The sequence below is a fragment of the Phalacrocorax carbo genome, chromosome 1 (genome assembly GCF_963921805.1).
Source record: "Phalacrocorax carbo chromosome 1, bPhaCar2.1, whole genome shotgun sequence".
NCBI lineage: Eukaryota > Metazoa > Chordata > Aves > Suliformes > Phalacrocoracidae > Phalacrocorax > Phalacrocorax carbo.
In genome coordinates, this window is record NC_087513.1 from 89,060,431 (window position 1) to 89,086,693 (window position 26,263).

General features: G+C 40.2%; 1 protein-coding gene across 1 annotated transcript in view; it reads right to left on the minus strand.

Moving 5' to 3' along the window:
- SLC22A15 (solute carrier family 22 member 15) overlaps nt 1–26,014 on the minus strand; it is a 43,818-nt gene extending 17,804 nt beyond the window's left edge. The window contains exons 1-8 of the mRNA XM_064465829.1: nt 25,667–26,014; nt 12,631–12,843; nt 9,433–9,565; nt 8,271–8,435; nt 7,131–7,260; nt 5,152–5,367; nt 3,727–3,867; nt 2,827–2,912 (exon numbers count right to left, since the gene is read on the minus strand). Of these exons, the coding sequence (XP_064321899.1) occupies nt 2,827–2,912; nt 3,727–3,867; nt 5,152–5,367; nt 7,131–7,260; nt 8,271–8,435; nt 9,433–9,565; nt 12,631–12,843; nt 25,667–25,753 (1,171 nt within the window). The 5' untranslated portion in view covers nt 25,754–26,014. The remainder of the gene's footprint in view (nt 1–2,826; nt 2,913–3,726; nt 3,868–5,151; nt 5,368–7,130; nt 7,261–8,270; nt 8,436–9,432; nt 9,566–12,630; nt 12,844–25,666) is intronic.
- Between the last annotated feature and the right edge of the window lie 249 nt (nt 26,015–26,263).

Here is a 26,263-nt window from a genome sequence, read left to right on the forward strand (position 1 = left end):
CCCTGGACCCTCTCCAGTAGTTCCATCTTTCCTCACCTGGGGAGCCCAGGACTGGATGCAGTACTCCAGGTGTGGCTTCACTAGGGCAGAGTAGAGAGGGAGGAAAACCTCTCTCAATCTACTGGCCACACTCCTTTTTATGCACCCCAGGATACCTTTGGCCTTCTTGGCCACAAGGTCACAGTGCTGGCTTGTGGTCAACTTGCTGTTCACCAGCACTCCCAGGTCCTTCTCAACAGAGCTGCTTTCCAGCAGGTCAACCCCCAACCTGTACTGGTGCATAGGTTGTTCGTCCCCAGGTAGAGGACCCTGCATTTGCTCTTGTTGAATTTCATCAGGTTCCCCTTGGCCCAGCTCTCCAGCCCATCCAGGTCTCACTGAATGGCAGTACAGCTTCCAGCGTATCAGCCGCTCCTCCCAGCTTGGTATCATCAGCGAACTTGCTGAGGGTACACTCTGTCCCTCTGTCCAGGTCATTGATGAATATGCTGAACAGGACTGGACCCAGCACAGACCCCTGGGGAACACCACTAGTGACAGGCCTCCAGCCAGACTCTGCCTCATTGATCACAACCCTCTGAGCTCTGTTGTTGAGCCAGTTCTCAGTCCAGCTCACTGTCCTCTCATCTAACCCATGCTTCCTAAGCTTGTCCGTGAGAATGTTATGGGAGACAGTGTCAAAAGCCTTGCTGAAGTTGATGTAAACAACATCCACTGCTCACCCTTCACCTACCCAGCCTGTCATGCCATCATAGAAGGCTATCAGGTTGGTCAAGCATGATCTCCCCTTGGTGAATCCATGTTGACTACTTCTGATAACCCTTTTTTCCTCTATGCCTGGAGATGACCTCCAGAGTGAACTGTTCCATCACCTTTCCAGGGATGGAGGTGAGGCTGACTGGCCTATAGTTTTCTTGCCATGTTTGAAGACTGGAGTGACACTGGCTACCCTTCAGTCCTTGGGCACCTCTCCTCTCCTCCATGACTTCTCAAAGATGGAGTGTGTCTTAGCAACAGCATCCACCAGCTCCCTCAGCACTCGTGGGTGTATCCCATCAGGGCCCATGGATTTGTAAGGATCCAGTTTGCCTAAGTGATCTCTAACCCAATCCTCCTCAACCAAGGGGAAGTCTTCCTTTCTCCAGATATTCTCTCATTCTATTAAATACAATCCAATAGAAAGACTGGGTTACATGACTGAACAGCCCCAGAGACTACAGAATGGAACTATTGCTCAATACCAGAAAAAACAGAAACTGACTTTTCCTTTCCTTGTCCTCAGTCTTACAATAAATGACACCTTTAAAGCATTAAAATCCTGTATTAAGGCTCTAGTAGAACATAAAATTTTAGAAATTTAGATTAAAATCCTATAAATATAGTAAAAGCTGAAAAGAAAACTCAACATTTTGAGTTTGCCACTAAGGAAATACTAAACTAGTTCTGTGTGTAAGTTGAAGAAAAGAATAATGGATACATTTGTCAAAAGTGAGCAAGTTGTTTTAGTAACAAGAACCCTATTCAGTGTCAATTCCATAGTACAATAACATGCTTCTACCATTATTACTTTGGAAGAAAAGCAAAAGACAAGAAGCTGCTGTGAAGAACTACACCAAATATGCCATTCAGCTCAGTTTTGTCAGAATGGCCTATGTTTATTCACTTACACCAGGCACAACGGAACACGCATTAAATGCCTACCAAAGAAGGCTACAGCATAAGCCATTACTGCTTTGAACAAGTGACACTCAGTAGAGAAAGGTGCTTGTTTCTGTCCAGTCATCCATTTCACTTCCTAAGGTACTTTGCTCCTGGCTGACTTTGGCAGTTCAGCACACAGCTGATTCCCTGGTGTCTTGTGGTTCTATCTTCTGAAAGTCTTTCTTTTCCCATGTTATACTTGGACTGATATGCAAACACTACCTGATGACTGGTCCCAGCCTAACCAGAATATCTCTGAGTGTCTGGGCTCTAGCATCTGGAATACTTCCGGAAACTTTTTTTTAAAAGGGGTGCAACTGAAGTTTTACCTATTAGATTCATTGCCATCTAGAGCAACTTATGCATACTATTATCATAAATGTTCAATCTTTTTGAATCATGCTTCAAATGATTGAAGCATTTTCTCTCCTCATGACAGGTGTTATACATGCACAAAACTTACAAGCTGAGATTAATTTATGTACTAGTTTTCAAAGGAAAAATTCTTCATTGTGCAGTTGTTTCTATAATTTTGAAAAACATCAAAAAATGAAGAAATGAACATTAGTGTGCCTTTACAAAGAACATATTTCATTTCACATTTTTTCAAGAGCCCTTGCTTCAGAAAATTTTCAGAATGCTCTCTGAACTATAAGTTATGTGGCCACATTACTAAGACCATAATCACAGTCTTGAACATTACAGAGCAGTGAGGAAAAGATGGAAACTTGCCCCAAGATTAAATTCTTAGAACCTTTTGTCATTGGACTTTCACTTGGAGATATACATACCAGTTGCATAGGTACTACTTACACTGACCTATCATTTGGCTAGTGGAGATGCCCCAAAAAACATCATTCTTTGGGATTAAGTCAGAAACACTGGAAAGGAGCGACTGACAAGATCAAAAGTAAAGGGCAGAATCCAAAATTTTCTAAAGAAACTTTCCTTAAGGTCTCAGGAAGGTTGCTGCTTATCCTTTTTGTGAGTTAGCTTCTCTGGCTTCAAAAATTGAGACTTGCATGTGGTATGAGCCTAATCTGCTGGCAACTACCAAATTCTTAGGCCGTAGAATGCTGTGTTTAGAACTTATCACACACTCCAGAAACAAAAGAAAATATTTACCTTTCTTTTTAGGAAGAAACATGACAATAAGACAAGCCAATCCTCCCAGGAACAGAAATGCACTCAAAGTTCGCTTCCGACCAAACCTGATGTGCAAGGATAACAAAGCTTTATTCTGCATTAGATCTGTAGTTTGCAGAGCAATGAGTCCTCTAAATTCACGTTGCCTCTTTATTTGCAGTTGGAAATTCTGAATGCCATCTCACAAACACTTCCTCTCACACCGTTTTTAAACAAGCTTCTACTGCACTCAACAAAATGAGCATCAAGAAGTCTGTATGCAGTGGCTGACAATTTCTAGGATTTTGATCTGCTTCCCACTGTGTGTGCACGTTTGTAAAACTCCTCAGGAAACGTGTAGAGAAGATACTGGGAGGTGAATTCTACAAAAAGTGAAAGACATTGTCCAGAGTATCATGGCTCAGGAAAAGGCTAAATAGCTGAATCAGCAGCTCTGCTCACACACCAGTGCACACAGCAGCTATTACACGAAACCACACGACAGCTTCGGTTGAGTTTAGTTGCAATAGCTTTGACATAACAGTGAGAATGGGGATTACAAGACATAGGCAGGAAGAACGCCATCTTGTGTTAGCATGGAATCAGCACAGCTAGATTTGACTGATAGAGGTCAGCCTCACCTCAGAGCCCAATTTAAACGGCTCATTAATAAGTGAGCTACTGAGATCAAGTTAAACATGTTATTTGACATAAAGATATATTAATGGCACTTTCAAATAAAAATGCATTTCCCAGAGGAATATAATGAAGTAGTAACACTGAAGCAGGAAGCCCCACACAACAAATATAAGCTAGGACATGCAATATACAGGAAATATATCTTCGAGAAAAATTATAACAAAACCAAACCCTGAATGGGTTAAGAAATTTCATACTTACCATTTTTGGTTAATCAAGTAAATACAGATTGGGTATGCTGGGATTTCTATCAACCCTGAAAGGGCTAAATTGGCATAAATACTTCCACCTAAGTCACCCACATTAAGGGTAAGACCATAGTAAACCAAGCTGCACACAAACCTGCGAAAGACAGAAAAAGAGTAAAAATCAGAGCTGCTGCTTTGCCTGCCAAATCAAAGCACTATAAACTATATGTAGTATTTCACAAGATAGGTCTAAAATGTTTCTCTGCAAGTGTATGATGCTTTCTAGGTAAAGAAACTGTTTTGTCTCTGCACAGACCCAATTCCCGACTTATCACTTAAACTTAAGTCAACACGTAAGAAGAATGTGCATAAACCAGAGAAAAGTTAAAATATGATCAGGATTATATTATTTGACTTGAGAAATGATGTCTTGGTCCTTTTTGTTTTCATCAGGTTTCATTTTAGTCCATACTTTTCCAATCGTGTGTAAACCCTTTCTTAAACAGTTCAGATGACACTTCTGCCTTCTTTCAATTTCTACACCCTTGTCCAGTTTCATTCATTCTCCAATTCTGATTTTTTACTTTTCTTTTGTAACCCTGACTGACTGTCTTATTCACAGAGAGGAAAGGAAAAAGTCACTAACTCATTCTGCAGGAAATCAGCATTCCTCATTTAAGGAACAGAAAAACCTACAGTAAGCATTTGGAAAAACAATAGGAAAACAGACCTATTTTGTCTGCTGACAAAACAATGCTATTTTTCTTAATCAATATATCTTCTCCAGATATATGCATTATAAAAGCAACTGTATGAACAGTAATGCCAGAGGACTCACATATCATGTCATACATAAAGTTTATTTCAAAGTGGCAGGAAAAGACTTCAGGGCTAGCAGAGCTATCTGAAACAAAATAGGACTTTTGGAGAGGTAAATTTCTACTAGTAAGCAGGTAGTTCCTGCTCCTTACCACAGCAACTGCTAGCACAGGCAGCACTTTCTCTTAATAAAATAACAGACACTCATTAGACAAGGTAAACCACCCACCTGCTAATGGGCTCCTATTCACAAACCAAAGAATAACCCATGCGACTGAAAGTACTGACACATAGCACTGGGCCAAAGAGGAAGACAGCATAACTAATCTCAGCAGCCTTTGAAGGTCAGAAAGGAAGGGAGAGTTCTCACCTATTCCAAGACTCAAAAAGCATGACAGAAATGCAAAGGTAAAGCACCTTAGAACTAGATTGTAGAAGTGGCTTCACGTTAGAAATCCACTAAGAAAATACTATAATACAAGGATCCTTTTTAGGTACGGTGTCCCTAATAATGCAGGCTGAGACTAATTACAGTCTGCAGGATAAGCCAATTCTCAGCAACATGTTCTCTCAAAGAAGCAAGAGTAGCACAGCTGGGCCTATAAAGTATTTCAAGTACCAGGTAAACATCATGATCAAGGTGCGTCCCAAGAGAATCTTATATCTGAACAGGTCCAAGAAGCTGCCAGCCTCTCTGGAGCTCCTCTCTACTGGGAGTTTTAATGAAAAAGTGCACTTCTGCTTGCGGTTCCTCTTTGCAATGAGGTAGAGGGCATCTTCTGCTTCATTCAGTCGGCCTTGTGAATACAGCCAGCGAGGGGATTCTGGAATGAATCTGAAACACACATACATACACAGACACCTTTAGGGCTTTTCTCTTCTACAAGACTGGACTTGTCTATGGAAATAAGGTTCAAATACATTCCAGTATAACAAAGAATTTTTCAAACAACCCTTCAGGTACAGAATTCACTTACTGAAACAGAGACAAAGCATGCTGAAAAGAAATGGAACATAAGTCATACGTAATTTAGATACCAAGAAATTATGTTGAGTATATACACACAATACTACAAATCACAGTATCATTAGGACTCTCAAGAGAATTCAGAGTTAAGGAGGCACCACATTACTACAGGTAACCATAGGATGTTTTTTAACACTAACTGGTTGTCTTCTGTTCCTCATTTTCCATTTTTTTCCCAAATTCTCCCCTGTAGACAGGAAAGCAGAAGCTGTACAAAGGTCATGCTCTTGCTCCTAATGTGCACTGTTCACTTAATAGGTCTATAACTCCAACACAGCCTAATAAACTAATCATCTATTACTTTCTGATTCCCAGAACTAATTTAAATCTTAGTCTTTTGCCAGAAGCTTCTTAAGGTTTTTGCCTCTGACCAAAAGTGGCATTTTTCCTTTGAGTTTAAAAGAAAGTGATTCTGTGATCTCACAAAAGAGCTTAGAAAGAAACATGTTTTCTTCCCCATGATAAAAAAAACACACCCTGATAACATTTTCTGCAGAGTAATTTTAAGCTATGTGGGAGGGAGGCAGCGTGAAATTTGCAATTTAAAAAATCCTTTCTTACAGTAAGATAGGCCTCTGAGCACAGCTCTGAAGTCCCAAGCATGAAGCACTTCAAAAAATTGTACGTATCAATCTGAAAATTAAAAGTTTTCTCCAAAGGCCTAAACACCACTTTAAATTTTGAAATATCAGACTTGTAATCTCTGCTTTTCACCTCATGAACAGCCTTCAAGACCTTTCCTTGAGTTCTGATGCTTCCTTTGAAAGGGTGTTTTGACTCTTTAGCAAAGAGCTTTATTCAAAAATTTAGTCACTGAAGTTAAATAGATGTTGGAAGGAAAAAAGCCTTAAGTTTAGACAGCAGCTAAAGTTATTTTCTTCTTTCAGTTACTGAGATTTTGCCATCAGGAAGCATACAAGAAAAGAGCACACTACATTGTATAGCTTTCAGTGCTGAAGTCCACAAACACAGACCCACTACTATCCTAATGAAGAAGCCTTCTTCCTATTCTTTCCTAGTCAAATCTGAAAAATAAAGAAGGAAGCTGCCTATTTTTTTCTTTTGCATGTCACCTTTAAGACCATATGTGCAGGCAATTTTGGTGCTGTTCCTTCTGTATAAGCACAATTATAAGAAAAACATCATGTTATCACATAACCACAAAAACATTTATGTATCTTTTAACATGTATATATAATGTCTATATGTATACATATATGTATTACACTCTAGCATAGCATACCAGATGAGTTTAGATCATCTACCTATACCAGTTAAAAAACAGGATGTGCTTCTACACCACTCTAGAGACTGTTTCCATCTACCATAACAATGCACATACAGTACAATGTACACTTATATATTCAAATACTGCAGCACTGCTATTGAAAGAAAGCACAGAACATGGGGTGGCAGAGATTGGGAGAAATACCTTAGTCACACCATTTCATACCATCCTAGAAAAACACCTTGACTTAGGGGGGTTTTTTGTTTTGTCGTCCCATCCCCACCTACCCCCCTTTCTTATTTTTGACATCTTTCTTGATGAAACAGTCTGAAAAGTAACTTACAGAGAGAGAAGAAAGACAACTGTTCCTTCCAGATTAACCACAACAGCCAGAGTCCTCCAGGAACGAATGAAGTAGCCTAATAAAGCATACTGGGCAATTCCCACAGCAAAGAACAAGCCGCCAATAGAACCTAATATACAATTAAAAACAAAACAAAACATTATCACTCCTTTAAGGAACACTATTAACTCTCAACACATGGGATCAGACAGAAACTAACACTTCATTAAGAAAAATTCACTGAGCAATACAGACAAAACCACAGCTATTTGACCAAAGAACATTCTGTCCTTCACCCATGCAGGGCAGAAGTATTACATCTAATTGCAAAGATCAATACAAGTCCAAAAAGCACCATTCTACATCCTCCTCAGCCAGCAAAACCTCATGAAGTTATGTCTTGCAATTCCAAGTATAATAATGTTTCAGCTTTCTATGTGTAAAAACAAATACTACAAGCCATTGGAAAATTGGTATTTTTCGGAATATATAGTATTAATTTGTATCATGATTTGGAAGATAACCTGTTATGAAACAGTCTCAGCATTGCACTTCTTTGGCATTTGTCACAGACTGGGTAGGTACGGCCCCAGAGCTGTAACAGTATTATTCATATACATCATATGTGAAGAACAGCCTCAACACTTGCAACCAAGACATTAAAGGGTGACTGTATCTTTTGTTGTAAGGGTGATTAGCACATGGGACAACTTTTTTTTTAAACATATAAGCAATAGTTGTCTCATTTTTCCATTATATAAAACAACTTTTGATTTCTTTTGAGAACTGCCAGGAATGAAAGAATTGAAGTTTAGCATACAAACACTAAGTTCTGTTTAGCAGAGTCCAAATTTCTGATGGATAGAGCTTAGCTGTCACAAACCTTGGATGATTATTTAGCTGTGCACATTCAAAGGGGATGTTTCAAGTGGACCTTTGTCAATGTGAGTGACGCAGAAATCTGAATGGCCCCAAGTCATCTACTGTGCTTGTCTAAGGTTCATATTAAACAAAGCAGGGATCAAAGACTGTGGTCACACAGATCCTCAGAGTTAAATTTGCAACTGCTACAGTGTTAGCTGTGGTGTGTGACACTGAAATCTATGAATTCTGACAAAGACACTGACACTCAAACTTTACCTGCTAGCGCCCAGTAGGCAGTACCCACACACTCATTCAGCAGAACAAAGGCCACCAGTGACATCCCACCATTCATCATCCCTACCAAGAAGCGAGAGATGGCAAAGAATTCGTATGAGGGTGAGAATCCATTTGCAATGGCAAACAAGATGTCCAGGGCAAAACCTGGAAAACAAGGAAAAAAATTCCATTTCAGAAGAGTAGCTGAAGAAAAACAGAAGCATTAATCAGTATCTTGACTTAATGTTCAGTGGTATCAGAGTCAACTACAACACACTGCTACATACCACAAGTTTGGGCAGAAATTTAAGTACCTAAAGCCAACATCATAACAGGGGAGAGTCAAAAGGAGTAGTTCCTGATACATAATTTGCAGTACTAAGCCTTCAAATTCAGTTCACGGCAGACAATTTTTTCACATACATCAGAACTACTGTCTGGTTCCAGTTAAGATGGCTTTATATTTATCCCTATACAGAAGCCACAGATTAAATATATGACCAAATATCTCCCTTCATTCTTGGAAAGTAGTCCGTACAAACTAGAGAAGAAAAACGTTACCAGGGGACACTACATGGTGAGTTTGCACTGCATAGCAGGCCTGCCTTTATCTGCTTTGAGTGATGTTGTTCCCTTAAAAAAAAAAGTTATCCATTGTCTTAATGCTACATGCTCATCCACTGACACACAACTTTATAAATACACACAGCAAACACAAAGTTCCAAACGTTGTTTGATCTGGGGACTGTAAAAAAGCTTATGAGCTTTAACACACAATGAGGATCACAAATACATAAAAATTAAATCATACAGACAGGAGATAAGAGGTGCAACAATTTCCTAGCAGGCTATACTTGTAAGAACGTTGCTAACAAATTACTAGAAATATTAATTGCAACCTGTGGAGATCCCATAAGCATGACACACATGACTGTAAGCCCGTATGGTGTAACTCCTAAGTCCAGAACACCCTGACTGAACAGTCAAATGTTAATTTCTTGCCCCTACGTATATTCCTAAAGTGTACTGGAAAGACAAAAAAAAGTCACAGCACATTATTCACTGCTGCATATCAAGCTCTCAGCAGAAACTGGCTCTTGTCAATGATCTTCAGCGACAAGACACCTCCACTTTATTCATTTTGTTACGTGGCAGTGGTTACCTGTTAGATAGACTTTCTTCCTCCCGAAGCGATCCGAGAGCTGGCCAAAGGAGATTGCTCCAACAAACACGCCACTGAAGTAGAAAGAACTGGCTGCACTGACTTTGTACGATGTGCTGCCAATTAAAAACCACTGGATAGAGGGCGGGGGGGAAGGAAAGGAAACAGAAGAATTAACCAGAATCCAAGCAGTTCACCAGCAGCTAATAGTTGGAGGGGAACAACACATACTTGAAGGAAGATCAAACTTTGCATAAATCTCCTAAGCATCACATTCAGTCAGTCAGACAGGCACCAAAACACAACTGCTGTCTCCCAGACCCACTGGGTGATACTAGCCAATTGCACCATTCCCCCAAATCACGTGCAGTCTCTGATTCTGAAATCAAGGACAGATCCCTCACAGAATACTGTAATATTCACAGCCTCCTCCCATTCTCCCTTTTATTGCTTTTTCTCACATAAATTTATTAGCTTAAATACAGTCAGTCCTACCTCGACATATGTCACTGCAGTGGGTAGGTATACTATGCAAAAAATAAAAATTGCGATTTATGGCCAAAGATAATCCTGCATGCACTCCTCCATATGAACTGTCTTGCCACTGAGAAACACTTTGGTAGCATTAGACAGCTTTTCTGGTATTGTAAATACTCATCTTTTTTACAGTCCACTTTGCATCATTTCCAGTTCTTCTCAATTACAGATACAAACCTGATCTTAATACATTTGTTTCTTACAGACTTAATGTCTCAGGTTGAACCTGACAGGAAATTCTCTCTCCCACAAAACTGCAGAATGAAAATATGTCATGCTTTCACTGTTCAAAAGTTATTTCCTTTATTCTAAGAACTCTACGTCTTATTTTTTTCTACTCCTTTTGCATCTTGAGATAATGTTCCTCTTAGTGACACCCAACCTTTCTTCCTGTGCTGGTAAGCTGGTGATTATGTCATTATCCCTGCAATAACACTCTAATCTCCTCCTCCTCTACCAAAACCCCATTAGATATCCTTTCTAGCAAAGCTTATATTATTTCAAAGCTCAGTTATAAACTACCTCACCATGAGAACAGAGCCATGCAATTAAACCTCACCAAGATAAGGGAGCTAACAAGAGAAAATCATTTAGAAGCTCCAAGAAAATAACTTGCTTTCAGTATATGCTCAATTTTGAGTTGTCACTTTAATGGTGAGATGTTTACTGATATGGTAGATAATGTGTCCATAAAGCATCAAGACTGACAAAATTCAATTTTGTGATCCACGTGACCACAAATCAGCTTTTGAAGCTTCTCTAAAATTTAAGAGCAAATCCCAGAAAAATACATTTGTATAATAATAGCATATGATATTAATTTTATCTGGAAGTAACATGGTCATTTTGTTTTATAAGAGCTACAAGAATCATGCCCTAACTTTTGGTATAAAAATTAAAAAAGCTGCCCACACTGAAACTCACTGACATTAGATGCTTCCTGCATCATTCAGGGATTAAGGGATAATTTGGCTGTGAAGCAAAATTTGTTCTGCAGATTAATCTCACCAGCTAAGTAGCCCTTTAAAGGGCTCTGCATAAAGCATGCTACAGATATGCGCCTGATATTCACGAATCAAGTTTTTTACATCAGAATATTTTTCAGTGTAAATTTGCAATGGTGATGCTATTAGTAAGTGATGCCACAAGACACGTATGAAAAACATCTTCCTCCAATATAGAGGAAGCTTCTTTACACATCAGTAATGAAATTAGGTAGTGACAGATATTCCCTAAATAGGTGTGGTATCACTAAATTCTTTGTATTTAGCTTGCAAATATACTACACATTCAACTAAAATTCTGGAAAAAATGTATTTTAACAGTGCAAAAAATAGGAGAATCAACAAGATTTTATATACATGGGCCTTTACTGAGAAGTATGTTAAAGAACTTCAAAGCAGAATCTATACAAGTTGCCTTTTTTTAAATTTTGGTTTTTTTTTCAAGTGAACCTCATTCTTTACCTGCATTTCTTATCTATGCAACTAAAATGCATAAGAATCTTTATAAAATTTATATCCTAAAACACTGCTAGGCTCTACAAATATGTCTGGCTTGTCAAGTTTAAGAGAATAAATGATCCTTGAATAAATTAAAAAGCAAAAAAGAAAAAGCCCAGAGAAAGTTTGAAAACCTTATTGAGCTTTAAATAATGCTAAAAAAAAATCCACCGACCATTAGGATTTCAATTTAAATAGTGGCATAAGTATGCCACTTTTCCTAAAGAGGCATATCTTCTTTATTACCAGAATAAGCAGCATGCCTCCTATACAACACTGCTTGGTACTATTCCAAAGCTGGCCCTTTTTATTAATATGCTCATAACCAATAAAGTTAAGTGCTTTACAGGACTAAATCAGATAGCATTAATGCCTCTGGACAATAGCCATTAATTATCAAGTGGTACTACACTTGACTCAACTGTGTAGCTCTAAATTCAATTCTTGTAACAGGTGCATTTGGATAGGGCTCTTGCACAGAACAATTTGACATTAACAAATACTGAAGGCCCAGAAAGGACAGGTGTTGTACACATCAGTGTGGAGTCTGGAATAATTTCTGTAGGGGCTGTAGCTAGACCATAAAAGACGACACTTGCAAAACAGAGGCCACACCAATAAAGCTACATCTTGTTTTGGGATAGAATGGGGGAGTTGCTTTGTCCACCTCGCTCCCCACTGCTCATGCCTTCCCTCATATCTGGAGTTGCAAACACTGCAGGAGCCACTTCCACTCCAGTTCCTCCACCGCATGATGGATGCACTACACACATTTGACCTTTGCAAGAGAATCACAAGTGGCGGCCTGAAAGAGCTCAGGGTCCATAAAGGATTTTAGCACATTGTTACAATGAATGACATGACTCCAGCTCAGTTGTGGAACCAGGCTACAGGATCCAATACGTAACTTCCACATAGAAAAGGTGGGAAGTTTTGGAGCAGAACTTTGGTCAGGATCTGAAGAGCAAAATAAAGCTGGTTCTTGTTGCCAGTAGAGATATGATTACCTGTTCTCTACCTGAAGGTAGTACCTGTTTCATTTGCCAATCAAAACATGTATTAGTACGGAAGAAAGAAGCAGTACAACCAGGCCCCTGCAACTGACTCAATAAGATTTACTACTCACATCCAAGGCAGCGAAAACATGTTTCAGACTTACCTCAGAGACTATTGATGTGAAACTGCTGTTGAAGTGTACATGCTTATGCACCTCGCTGCCATTGGCGGTTAGAAGCCATTCCCCAAAAGCTCTCTGCTCACTCACTGACTGGTTGCTATGGCTCTGATTAGCTGAGAGGTCTTGGAGATCCCAGTGGTAGGGAGGAGTTGCGCCCACCAATGCAATGAGGATGGCTTCAGTGGCCACATACAGCTGGCATGAAAGATGAAAAACATCAAAGATGCTAAGCATACGTCCAAACAATGCTTCCTCTGCAGTTGGATCAAATCAGTATTAAAAGATATTCCTATTTTATAGTTGCCTTCTATCACTATAAGATGCCATGTATAGCGCTCATCTACCACATATCACACACTAGAGAACCCCAACTTCAACACGGTGGTTCTTGCACTTTATCTGTTAGTTATTTGAGAGAAAAGAAGTTCTCCTCCTGGCACCCTTCCTTCAGTCAGAGGCCCCCAACTCCCACACATAGCAAGTACACTTCCTGGATGCATGAAAAGTTTTTAGTAGTACTAAAGAGACAAAATAAAACTATTATTTAATGCAAGTACATTATTTTATTATATCCTCTCCTTCCACCTGTGTTGTTCATTCCTCTAATTCAATACTTGGAATACATTTCCTCCTCGCTGTTACATATCTAATCGTCCCCAGTTTTACCAAAATTCTTTCCTGTATTTTAATCTTCTGTGAACCTTTTACCCTTAAAAAAAAAAGAGGCACACCTGTGAAAGTATATATGCATTTTTCTATATATCTACACATTTATACAGACACAGAAGGTCTAGATACAGTGATTAACACCTCGCTTTGATTAGGAAATAATAAATAAAACTGCTGGAAACACAGATATTTCAAGCCTGGTCTAGAGCTGGGACACTGCTGCTTGCCCAGAATAACATTCACAGGCCAGTGCTTTAACAGTCTACATTACAACTCCATCTTAAAACCCAGTGGTTTTAGACCTCTTTGAACATAGACCTGCCACAAGTTCTGCAATAGAAGACAGATGATAAACTCTGAAACACAAAAAAGTTGCTGATAACCCCACAAAGACCACCCCCAATCCTCCAAATAAAATTGCCTCGTCTCAAGCCCTCACTGAGGGAACAGTAACTCAGTACAGTACCTCCTGACAAGACAATAAAAAAGGATACTATTGCTTCTCCTGCATACTACTTCCTCCATAAAAAAAACAAAAACACACCAAACACTCAGCCATGCTACCCCATTCCTCAAACCCTGCTTCAGCTACCTCCTGAATACAGTCCTTGCTCTACTCCCAGGTTCTCCTCCCTATGTTCTTGGGAAGAACATAGCCACAGGAAGTGCTCTCAGAAGGCTGCTACACAAGTGATTCTCAGAACTGGGAAGACCCTAGGTAGGCACAAAAAAAATAAGTGTGAGGACTTCCAAATCGTGATGCAAGCAACACCAGGTAATCCTGTTCTGTTCTGCACAACAGCTGAGCTTTTGGGAGTTACACCCAGATCTAAATCAGAATTACTACTGAATTAACACAGAGACCCCAAGTTATTACCTGAAAGCATTTTCTTTCTATCAGCTCCTTTTTGTATTCTACATGACCAACTATACTATAGTGGCAGGCAGTAAATTAATATTTTTAAGAAATCATTCTTTCTCCATTTTTTAAATAAAAAATTGTTGAATATCAAAAGGAATTTGGAAAAAAACCACAATCTGTTAACTATGTCATTACTTAAGCTAAACAACAACTTCTACATAGACAACAATGAAAAGTAACAGGCCTCATCTGGGGAAGAAGGCAATGACTAAGATTACATGGGGAAAGAGGTGTTAAAGCTGAGTGGCCACGTTGCTAGGGATATGTGGATACGGTACTCAAGAACAGTTTGAAATTACTGAGAAATGAGAATTACAGGTCATGATCTGTGGTACATCCTTGTACACTGACTCACTCAGACAATTCCGCGTCAGGACTAAGTGGTAAATTTTTGCTTTTGTCTTGTGAAATAATAAACATTTTTGAAGTAGTTCAGGAAATAACATCCTCAAGGCATTTGGTTTAGAGAAAGAAAGCATAACACTTTTCATTTTTGCTCTAGGTGAAGCCCACCCCAGCTACAGAAAACTAAATTGAAAAAATAAGTGATTGCAGGCACACAAAGAAACACTAAAGATATTTTTTTAAAAAAAGAAAAAAATCAGCCTTAAGCATACTAATGGCTGCAGCAAGCAAGGATATAGCAAAGACAGAAATATTTTCAATTCACCTGTTGAATCAGAAAAATGTATGAAGATGGAGACATGTTTTGATGTTATCAAATAATATTGTTCTATATTCAAGTTCACTGGAGTCACTGCTGACACAAGACTTTTTCCCAGTGATCATCTGCCTTGTACTTTGGGTAACAGGTATGGTAAACCTTCTTGGTTTCATTGCAAAAAGAAAACAAACAAACAAAAAAACCACAACAAAACCCCTCTCCAAAATTCATTTACTATTCTGAAGATCAGAACCATTTTCTAGAAGCAGTCTTAAACATAATGAGGTAATCTCTAGACTTAAAGAAATTCAAAATACAGTTTTTATTATTCAAGCAAGAGGCAGGAATTCATTAATGAATCCGGATATTCCCCCACACAAATTCTAAATGCTTGCACTTAGCAGTAACATAGTTGTATAGACTGGTGATCAATATAAAGCACTATCAAAAGAAGTAGAAATATAACAACTTTATAAGGTATAAAATGGCTACATCATATGCGCTGTGGCAAACAAAGCCCTTCATTTTTAATTTGTTCTGTAACCCAAGTCAAATTTGTCATTTAATGTACACCTCCTATTCATAAAACATTTATATTGGCTTTATGTGGATGTTAACAGTTCCCTACCAAACTCCCTGAACTGATCTGTATTAATCAAGATGAATACCAAGCACAGGAGAAAGAGGCAGAAGCTCATAGTGACTGATGATGAAATGCTGAGAGTTTTGTTAGTGTGAAGTTGCTCCTGTTTGTTTATATTCTGTGTACCTTAAAATTTTATAGTCTGTCTAGATTAGAAGCCTATGGTGTAAGGAGATTTACTAAAAGGCAACACCTTAACCTGTAAGCTTTCACTTTCTCTGCTAAGTAGAAGGAATTTTAGTTAGCTATTTATAGCTATTTCATTAACAGGTTTTGAAATTAACTTAAAATTAACATTTTAAAATTACTATTAATAGAAATGCCTGGAATGTCTTGACCAGCTTTCTTGATGTTCATTTTCATAATACATTACTTCCAAGAAAAATGGAGAATCTCTAGTACGACTAGCAAGGGAGGGGGAGGAAGAATTTCAATAGTTTCATTTGTGTATAATGAAAACACACACACAAAAATATCTTAAGGAATTCTTTTAGACCTCATGAATTACCCACTATGAAGCACAAATGAAAGAGGGAAGCAAGACTAAATTCTACTAAGAAGTGCTTTCAATCTTTCTAATCAGCTCATCAACTGTTCACAACCAGACTGGTCATTCTGGACAAGTACCAGCTGAAGCATTCACATCTAAACAAAATAATGAGTAAGCCACTAACATCTGACCTTTCAAATGCAGAAACATCAAAAGTGCACCTTGAGGAAAGACAGAAATTAAGGAAGAACAATGACTGACCTTGCTCTGGCAGAAGCCTATGATGAAGAGACGGCTACATTTTAGGGTTAGAGTAATTTCTACTGAACACATGACAAGCAGCTGAAAAGCTGGAGGGCCACATTATTTTTGGAAGTCTGATGATCTCATCTGCTCTCAGTTATTTCAGAAGGATGACTTGCCTTTAAATTCACATGATTTTTTCCCTCAATAACTCTTCTATGTAGAAAAGCCCTAAAACTTTTCTACTGCAAAATTATCTGCTGCCGACAACATGCTTTTCCACCAAAGCATTTCCTCCCTTTATAGTACAGTAAGAGAGACAGAAGGAATGGCTACTGTAGTTACAAAGAATCACCATGTGCAGAAGAACATGATATAATCTCTCAGACACTTAACAACCCCAACCCCACTCGAACAGAAAATATTCCCCATGAAGAATGTAACCACTGCTGATTAGTACCTGTGCAACCACACACTCGAAGGAACTTTCTGTAGAGAAACTGAGAAAACCTGCGCAATTTCAGTTTTTCAACCTTAAAATGCAGGCCTGCAAAATCCACAGAAAAAAGTCCAAAGTCTGTCCAAACCCATACATAACTTTGTTCTAGAAATTCTTCATCATCTACATTGAAATCTAACACTACACCACAACTCAGAGCCTTATCTCCTACAGGTTTGTGGAAAATATCCCCTTCCCCTTCTTGTCTGTTCCATACATCCAAAACACACACCTCTCAACTCTGTTTCATGCTCAGTATCATTTTGGTGGGCAATGGCAGTGGCAGGGGCTTGGTGCTCCTTCTGCTCAGACTGCCAGCCAGCATGTGTGCCCACTAGTCAGGTGACAGCTGCGATCAAACAGCACAGGCACAGGCAAAGCCTCCTTAACTTCCCATCAACACAAGCAAACATTTGAGTCTCAAGAGCAAATAACTTCCTTGCACAAGTTTTCTGCAAAGACAGTCCAAATAGCAGCCAACTCCTGCGTACATACATACCTTTGCCTGACAGGGCCATGGGAACACGGCACACACCTTGTACCTGTACTCCTGCCTACTTAATGATGCCAAAATCAGTTATAGCATTGGTGATAGGACTGCAGGATGCATACCTAGGCTCTCACCTCCTCAGCTTGAGTTGCTTTAACAACTATTTTGTAGTCTATCACAAAAAAATGAATCTATCCTTTTTCTGCCAACATGCAGAAGTGATCTTTACCAGCAAAATTTAGTGAAGTACTTTCAGCTCTGCACTTTTATCACTCATGCCATCCTAGAGATCCAGTATTTCTAGGTAAACTGATACCTTTCCAGATTTCTCAGTTTTGTCGATGAACTTAAGACAGAGTGTATGTCAGAGTCTGCATTTCATCTTTGTTCCTCTTTCTCTCTGTACCTTCCAGCCTGCTTTGGTTATCAATGTATCTGCGTCACAGCCAGTATTGTAAGAGATAAAAGTTCACACCTTAGCACACTTGTTTGGGACACTGCCAATGGATATTGGGTGAGTTTCTTGGTCTTGCAGAAGGAGTTCTGCTAAGGCTATGAGATGAGCACATTCTCAGCTGTGCCTGGACTTCCTCACTACCAAATGACTAAAGCATTTAACTCAGTAAAAATATGCAATAAAGGCATACACTGATTACTTCAGATGTTTCTGCTATTGAAGTATCCAGACTAAGACATTGCTCACGTTTGAATAAGCTGCTTTCCTTCATTTACTCATTTCAAGGACTTGCTTGAGGATAAGCAATTGGATCTATTTCGGGGGGGGGAAGGGTGTTTTGGTTTTAATTAAAAAAGCCTTGGGTTTACTGCTATTTCAGAGCAAAATGATGCTCCAGAACTGAAAGAACAGATTTCTCCAATTTTGTGGTGGAACTTGCTAAATCAGTGATTTTTTCACCTTACAGCCTACAGGACTCAGAATTCCCTGAATTACTTCTTAAAGTTCTGGGGGAAAATAGTTAAGAAACACAAGGCTGTCAGCAGTCTTAAATTTACTGTACAGGGATTCAAGATATTCAGTGGGAAGTCTGTAGGGGGTCTGCAAATTGGAAGGTATTGAAGAGTTCTGGTCTGTCTTTATATATATTTTAAGACACCAGTAACTGGACAGCTTAACACAAACAGTAAGCTGGAATAAGCTATACATACAACTCTCTTCAGCTTTCCTTACCTGAGGATCTCAAAAGCTTCACTGTACCTTCCAAGGCAAATTCTTAACACCCTTTCCTCCCAAGCCCACCAGGATTAGGAAAATGACCAGGTGAACACAAATACAATGTTTCACCAGGTTAAGTCCCAAACTTAGTCAGAGATCATATTGTAAACAGACAAGACCTCAAAAACAGATGGGATTGCTCCAGAGGGTCTCCAGTCCCACCGGGCTGGTACTTACAAAAAGCAAGCAGAGGTTTTACTTAATGCATATAACACAGATGGAACACTACACTACCTACAAATAGAAATAGCTATATTAACTACTCCAGCTAAAAAAAAAGTCATGTGAGAGCACAAAAATTTGGGTCAGAAATAAAGAGCAAGAATCACATGCAAGCTGGAAACAATTATTCTGAGTTCAATTACACACCTACCAGTTCTACCACCTGAGAGAGAAGGAAATTAAAAGTCTCTAAAATGGGGGACATGTCAGTGAGGAGAACCCAGTTGATGTGGCTTGCTAATGGAAAAATACAGGTAATTTATTGCCTACAAAACATGGGAAGTTAGAAACTGTGTACACACAGTCAGGGAAGAAGGAAAGGGAAATAATGTGTCATAATACAAGTATTTTTAATCCAGTCTTTGCTATCCAGTAGAATGATGCCTGTCAACTCCCAGGCTCACCTTCTGAGGGTACTCAGAGGACAGACTGGCTAGATGGATTGTTCCAACAGAATCTGCCAGGCTGAATGCCATCTTGATTTACAGCAGAAGATGGCATTGCTTTAGCTCCCACCATTGCACAAAATATTCTACGTAACAATAACTTTATAATTAATCTGAAAACATCTCCCCATAACTTTTACCCACAGTCCATATAAAGATGCCAGTCACCACTGACACAGTGCCTCCCAGGCACGTTCCATTCCCAGTTGTTAAAAAGACATTGCAATAAGCAAGGCATTCAGCCACAGCTGCAGTAAAGAGCCCCAGAGCAAGTTCCTTCTGACAACTTCACTCTTTACACAGCATGTAGCCTTCACTTTTTTTAAAAAAGTTGTTTAGGTTTTTGTTGGGTTTTTGCATTTTTTTTGTTTGGTTTGGTTTTTTTTTTTAAATAGGCAGGACAACCTGCTTCCTTCCCTCTGTTGCTAGGCCTTCAGAATGTCTACTTCTCTGTGCTTTTCCTAAAACTCATGCTTCTTGCTATGCCCATCAGCAATAGTTCTGTTAAGGTCTTTACAACAGCACGTTGAACAGGCATCTCCTAGGACTGAACTGCACAGAAGTTGAAGTCAGCCTTGTAAGTTAAATTGCAAAAGCTGACTAGATGTTTTTATATGGATACATGAACACAGAATACATGGTTTCAGTGTCAGAGTAAGTGTTGTGATCATTAGAAGAGCAAGAAGACCTGGTAATCGTGAATGACACTTAGAGCCACCTAAATATGAGCTCAATGACACATGCTTTGCAGTGCAGATGCAGCTAAAGAATGGAAGGTCTCAAAGCTACAGCTCATGTTTCTTCTATACCTCAAGCTTGCTCTGACCATACTTTTCCCCTGCACACAAGCATAAATTTAAATCTTAGCTGTATGAATGATGCGCTGGTTTGGATTAAGACACAACATAATTTTGAGGGAAAACAGAGATGTAGGCAGCTGATAAGGTACTCATGACTCCCCTCCACTTAGGATTATGTTTGGAAAACACAATAGCAAGTTGGCTATTTAAAAGTAATCGACAAGGAAGCAGTTATTCGAATTTAGACTTCTGTGTTATATCTGAGAGTTAAGGACCCCACCACTAATGAAGCACGTCACAACTCGGTGCTATTTTTTCAGGTTTTCTGCAGAACATAGCCCAATGTCTGCATTATCTGCATTCACGTTTTTAAGATTATACTTATAATATCAGAAAAGATAAGTGATTGTTTCTTTTAAGGAACAGTTAAGGATCTGAAAGAAGTAATTACAGAAAGACAGACAACACTGGGCCTTGACTATATTTCTGATTCTTCTAGCAGCTATGTTTTATTTACAGAAGGCTGCTAAAGGATCAAGGAGTCTTGGTTAGCATTTAAATCACTGAAATGAAATGTAACATGTGACCAAAGAACTACTTTTTTTTCCTTAAAAGATTCCCCCCACCCAACTGGAGCAAATGGTAGGATTGGTCTTCACTTAGAAGTTCCACCAACTTTCAGGCAGAAATACTTAGCTAAGTGAGTAGCAGCATATCTTTCTCTGTGATTAATTTACATACTTACACCCACCTAGTTTATTTTTATTCCCAGGCAGGAATAAGCTATAACAGAACAATGACTTTTATTTAGTGATGCAACTACTCTAAAAGCCTTCATCACTTCTACAAGGAAAGCAATACTATCCTTCAGCATAAGCATGTTCTGAGTAAGATACAATGCAGGCAAATATGTGGGAGTAAGCTTACTTCACGAAATAAGAATTTGGGCCTCTACTTTTTATGTTTGTATTCATGCCACATTTGAAACCACTGCTCCATGTAAGTGGCTGCACATGTCTGACACACATTCTGCAACTGCTTTTTTAAGAATCAGAGGGACTTAAAACTCTTACTTCTCCCACAGACATAGAAAAAAGCCAAACAGTGAGGTAATCAAAGTGAAGAAAGGTTACACGACAATTCTGTAAATCCTTTTCATACCTGCCACCTTGCTTACATGCCTTACAGATACTTAGAGTTGAACTACGTCTAAGTAAGTGCAAGTAACTGGGTAAACAGCATACCTGTCACGAAGGCCCTGGAACACCTTCAGCACCCCATACTAGCGATTGTAGTGCAATGTGTGTAATACCCATCTCCTTCCTTCATTTTAAATTGTTTGTTATATTGCAGATCTGTTTTGCACTTTCTATTCAGATAAAGTCCTAATAGCACACCTCACCAAGGACTGGAGGTAAGCTGCCCAATTTATGATCAGTTCTGGCCAGTTCAAAGAACAGCTTAATAGACTCAAGCAAACAGGTATTATAAAGAAGATTCACTGACAAAGTATTTCATTTCTGTCATTACAACTACAGTGTGATGTCTCATGCCATTGAAGAGGTAGGATGTGTACACGGGGTAGAGAGATGTCAAGAAACAGAGTTAAACAAGGTTATGTATGGGATCACATCTGTATCCTATCTGAAGGAAGACGCTACTTTTGAATTTTCTAAAGATTTGGAATGAGCCTGCCTTACTTAAGCCACATGTCCCAGAATCTGCTTCCCCTCAAAACATTTGCACAGGTGGGCCGATTGAAGAGCAGCTTTCTTCATTGGGATAGTCTAATGGTACAAGTCATACATGATCTTGCTGTCAACGGCCAAGAGATAGCAGCACCACTCATTATGCCTCTCCTTAAAATAAACTACTATTCAAGGAACTTAATGTTACTATATAATTGTTTTTCCATCTTCCCTTCAATTAGTAGTAAGTCCCTAAGATGGAGGGAAACACCACCCTTGTTAATTATCCATGCTGCTGTGCAATGCACATTACCCAAATTTAGGCAAAGCCTTTTTCAGCTGTGCAAAAAAGACCTCCCTTTTAAACTCAAACATGTTTAAAAAAGCCTTTTAATAGAGATATAGTAGCAACATGCTTGCATTCTCAGACTTCTGCAGGTTCAGCTTGGACTTGGGCAATCCTGTAGCTCAGATTCACTGGCAAGGGCAAACCTCTTTCAACCACGTATGTTGAGTCACAAGGGACCAAGAAACTTTTTTTTTCTTTTTAATATGCTTGTATGCTCTCAAGCATTGGATCAAAATGTGAGGTTTTGGCTGGTATTGCTACACGCACTAAACAAACACCAAAAGACACAATTCTTTATTAATGCTCCAATATCATTTCTTCAAAAGGTAGTGAGCACCTTTCTAGTAATCAGTTGGTGTCAAGCAATTACTTTTAGTTCAAAGTAAAGTCCTAAATACTTTAAGAATTATCAGCTCCCTTTATTCCTCCCTCACTCTCTTAAAAACACACTGGAAATGCAAGACTAATTCAGCCTCAAATTCACATCATTCGTCTATCCCTGCATTCTTCAGGTAAGTTTGGTCTTTGGGCAATCCCAAAAATTTTGCAAAAAAATGTTTCTCTACATTAGCTGGCATCACTCCATTATAAAATTAGCAACCACTGCTACAGAACATCCTTCAAAGTCTTCCAAAGTCCTGTTAAGTTGGTAGTGAATAAGCCAAGCACACCTTAATACATTAACAGCTCAACAAGTTAATGAATAACAGCAGCAGGTAGCAAAAGAATAATACAAATCAGTGAAGAAGTGAAGATGATGAAAGAAGCAGTCCACGACACTTACACTTAATCTAGTGTTACACTAATGACATACAAAAATGTTTTTCCCACTACAAGCAACCTGAAGGTTTTTTGGCAGAGTGTCAGTAAGCGCATTCCACAGGTTGAGTGCCAAGTTACTCATGGCCTCATGAAAACTGACTACCACATGGAAAGTCTCACTCATACAGCCATAAGTGTTTGGTTCAACTTGCCTCAAAGAAGTTCTGTGAGCTAAACTATGTAATTAGAATTCAGAGACCAGATACATTGGCACATCAGTAACACTACATGGTAGTAGTAGTTCACCGTAGAAATTTGTATGAGAAGGAAAACACTAAGATGAGGGAAAAACACCTATAAAGTATGAAACTCAAGAGATCAGAAGCATGCAGAGATGAAAAAGCACAAAAGCCTACATGGAAAGCAAGAACATCTGCTGGGAATATTACGGGGCAGGGAAAGCAGAGAGTTTAAGCTCGGTATATTTGCATCAGAGATGAAGGCACTTGACACAGCAAAGAGAAAAATAGAGTTCGCCCTCTGGTATTCTTATCTTTAAGAATGTAGAAATATTTTTTATACCCACAGGCCAATGTGAAAATACAAGCTAACTGAAAGAGCACATGGGAAGAGACAGGGAGGAAAAAAAAAAAAGTCATAAAATGGAATAACAAGCCCATGGCAGAGCCTGTAATATAGACTAACAGGAGTTGTCATTCTGCAGCCAGATGCTGCATCTAATCCACTAAAGGAGCCCATTATTACCTAAATCTACATCACACACACTGGATACATTACTTACCTTTGGGTCCATCCTCCAAAGGCTGATGATAAACCAGACAAAAGACTAATGCCAATTGTGGCACCTGCCTTCAATCTTACTCTTGCACATTCCAGTGACACATTACATAACTTGGCACCAATAAAGGAACACAGAAAGCAATCAACCTCCCAAGCAGGAATCAGTTGTATAAGTCCAATCTATTCACAGACTGAAAGACAACAAGCTTCAGATCTAAATCCCTTACAAACTCCTGTGCCTGCACAATCCAAAGCAAAGAAGATACATCAGTCTGTGTACGATCCCTTTTGGTAAAGTTGAAGGATTAAAGATAACATGAGAAGAAAAAACAGACCTGCAAACCTGCTACCTTTTTTCTTTAGTTATTCTGAATTAGTTCCAGGATTTGTAAAGATATTTCTGTTTAGTTCTCACATGAGAAATGCAAGTTAATCTATTAAAAACGAAAATGAACAAACAAAAGCATTACAGAACAGCTGACCCATACTACTTAAAACTCTGGGAATACAGAGCACTTGTCATGGTTGCAGTTTGTTCCAGAACATGACCCACACTGGAAAGAAAAATAACTATTGCTTCCTTAATCCCTAATCTTCAGTGAGCATACAAATTTTCTAGCCAGTCAGCCAGCAGAACAAGCTCTAAGCAACATCTAATTTTAAAGGATTATTCCGCTAAATCGGTTAAAAAAAAAAAAAGAGAGAAACAGTACAAGGAAACAGAAGCCTACAAAGCTTTTTTTGTTCATTGTCATAGCTTTGTACTCAAGTAGAGAGCTTCCAGCTGACAGGACTGGGCATCTGAATTTTCTTTGGTCATCTTACAATGGTTCTTAATACTTCTGTCATCCCCTTAGCCTCCAGGAGAAGACATCTTTAGCCTCATGGCTCACAACTAAGCTCTTTACTACAAAATACTGGTCAGCAGAGGCAGGAGGGATGACACAAGTTCCCCTCTTCCCTCCTGCAGCTGGTAAGTTTCCACAGTGGCAGTAAGCCAGCATTTGTCAGCCTAGTTGAATTCACTAGAATTAAGTTTTTGAAGAGTTAACATGGAGTAAACAAAACTTCTGTCTGATTCAAACTATACTTTATGCCTAGGCCTGACTGTGAAGGTGCACATATTATCCTCCCCTCCCCTCCTCACCCCCATGTGAACAGGTACAAAGATGAAGCAAAGCAAGAAGTAAAGATGATAAACCCGGTTGCAGAGCACATCACTTGGTCATGCAGTCTCTGAATGGTGTTTAGCACTCCACTGTTACTTTGGACTCAGTTTTTATCATGAAACTTAAGAGAGTTCCAGTCTCCTATCTCACCAAATACAAACTTGAGTACCCAAAAATGCAGAGCCTAATACCTAGGCTAAATACCTAATACAGAGATACTCCCTCTACATTCTAAGAGTTAGGTCAAGACAAATCAAAGTACCATAAGCAGTCTTAGGCTATCAGCTGACTAGATGAGAGCTTTTTGCACACAGAGGTGTCAGCAATCACCTGTAGCTTTTCAAACATTTCCACCTCAAACAAGCCACATGCAACCTAGAAATCACTAGCGTAGGCCATCAACTCTAGGTTGGGTAGGATCCCCAGCAAAGCCTCTGACAGAACTCACCACCTTCCAGCCTGGCTCATGGAAATCTCAGTTTAATTTCACTTCTGCCACCCCTTCACCTGAAAAAAACTGAATACTCCCAATTTGCTCACTGAGTGACACAAGGCATATACCTCCTCAGGCAACGCGGCACAGATAGCATCAACCATTTGCCCCAAATTCACTCTGCAGAAGTTCGCTCTGCCTTTGGACAGAGGTCACCTTTGCCCCGGCAGCACAGCAAACTGCTGCAGGCTAAATCCAGAGCAGATGACCGGTTACCACCAGCGGTGGCCCTCAGCAGAAGACCTCCAACACCACCCTTCGCACCAGGCAGGCACATCCCAACCACCCCAGAAGGCAACTGCCCACAGCACCCGCATCGTCCGGGCGGGGACACCCCCATCCCGGCACTGCCTTTCCCACGGGTGCTCCCACACCAGTCAGGGCGCCGCACCCACCACCCGCCCCCACCCTGGCAAGGGGAGGCGACCTCTCACCTGGAGGAGCACGGCCAGCAGGACGCACAGGTACACCTGGTAGGGTCCCATCTGCCCCACCAGCGGGAACGCCTCCTCCACCTCCATCCCGCTCGCCGCCCGCCGCGCAGCTCCTACGGGCGGCCGCCGAGCAGCGCATCCCCGACCCGGGGCGGGGCGGGGCGGGGCGCCGAGCAGCGGCCGGGCCCTCGCGGCGGCGGAGGCTGAGAGGAGGAGGAGGAGGAGGAAAGGGCGGGAGGCGCCGCGCAGGCGCCAGGACGAGCAGCTGGAAAGCGACCCGTCCACGGACGCACGCGCAGCCTCCCTCCTGTTTTCCCGGCACCCGCCAGGGAAGCGGAAACGTAACTGCCGCCGTTACTGTCGTTACGAGCGTTAGCGCATGCGCACGATCCTGGTTTAAACTGGGGCGAGGGGGAAGGGAGGCTCGCGCGCTCCTCGGTCTGCCATTGGCTGCCGGCGGGGAGGGGGATTGTGAGAGAGGTGTGCGAGAGGGTCGAGGGGGTGTGTGAGGGGTGTCTGGGAGGCAGCACAGGTGCCTTAAGCGGCCAGGTTGCTTCCAGCAAGCGGGCACAGGACTGGGGAGATGGGCTCTAGGCA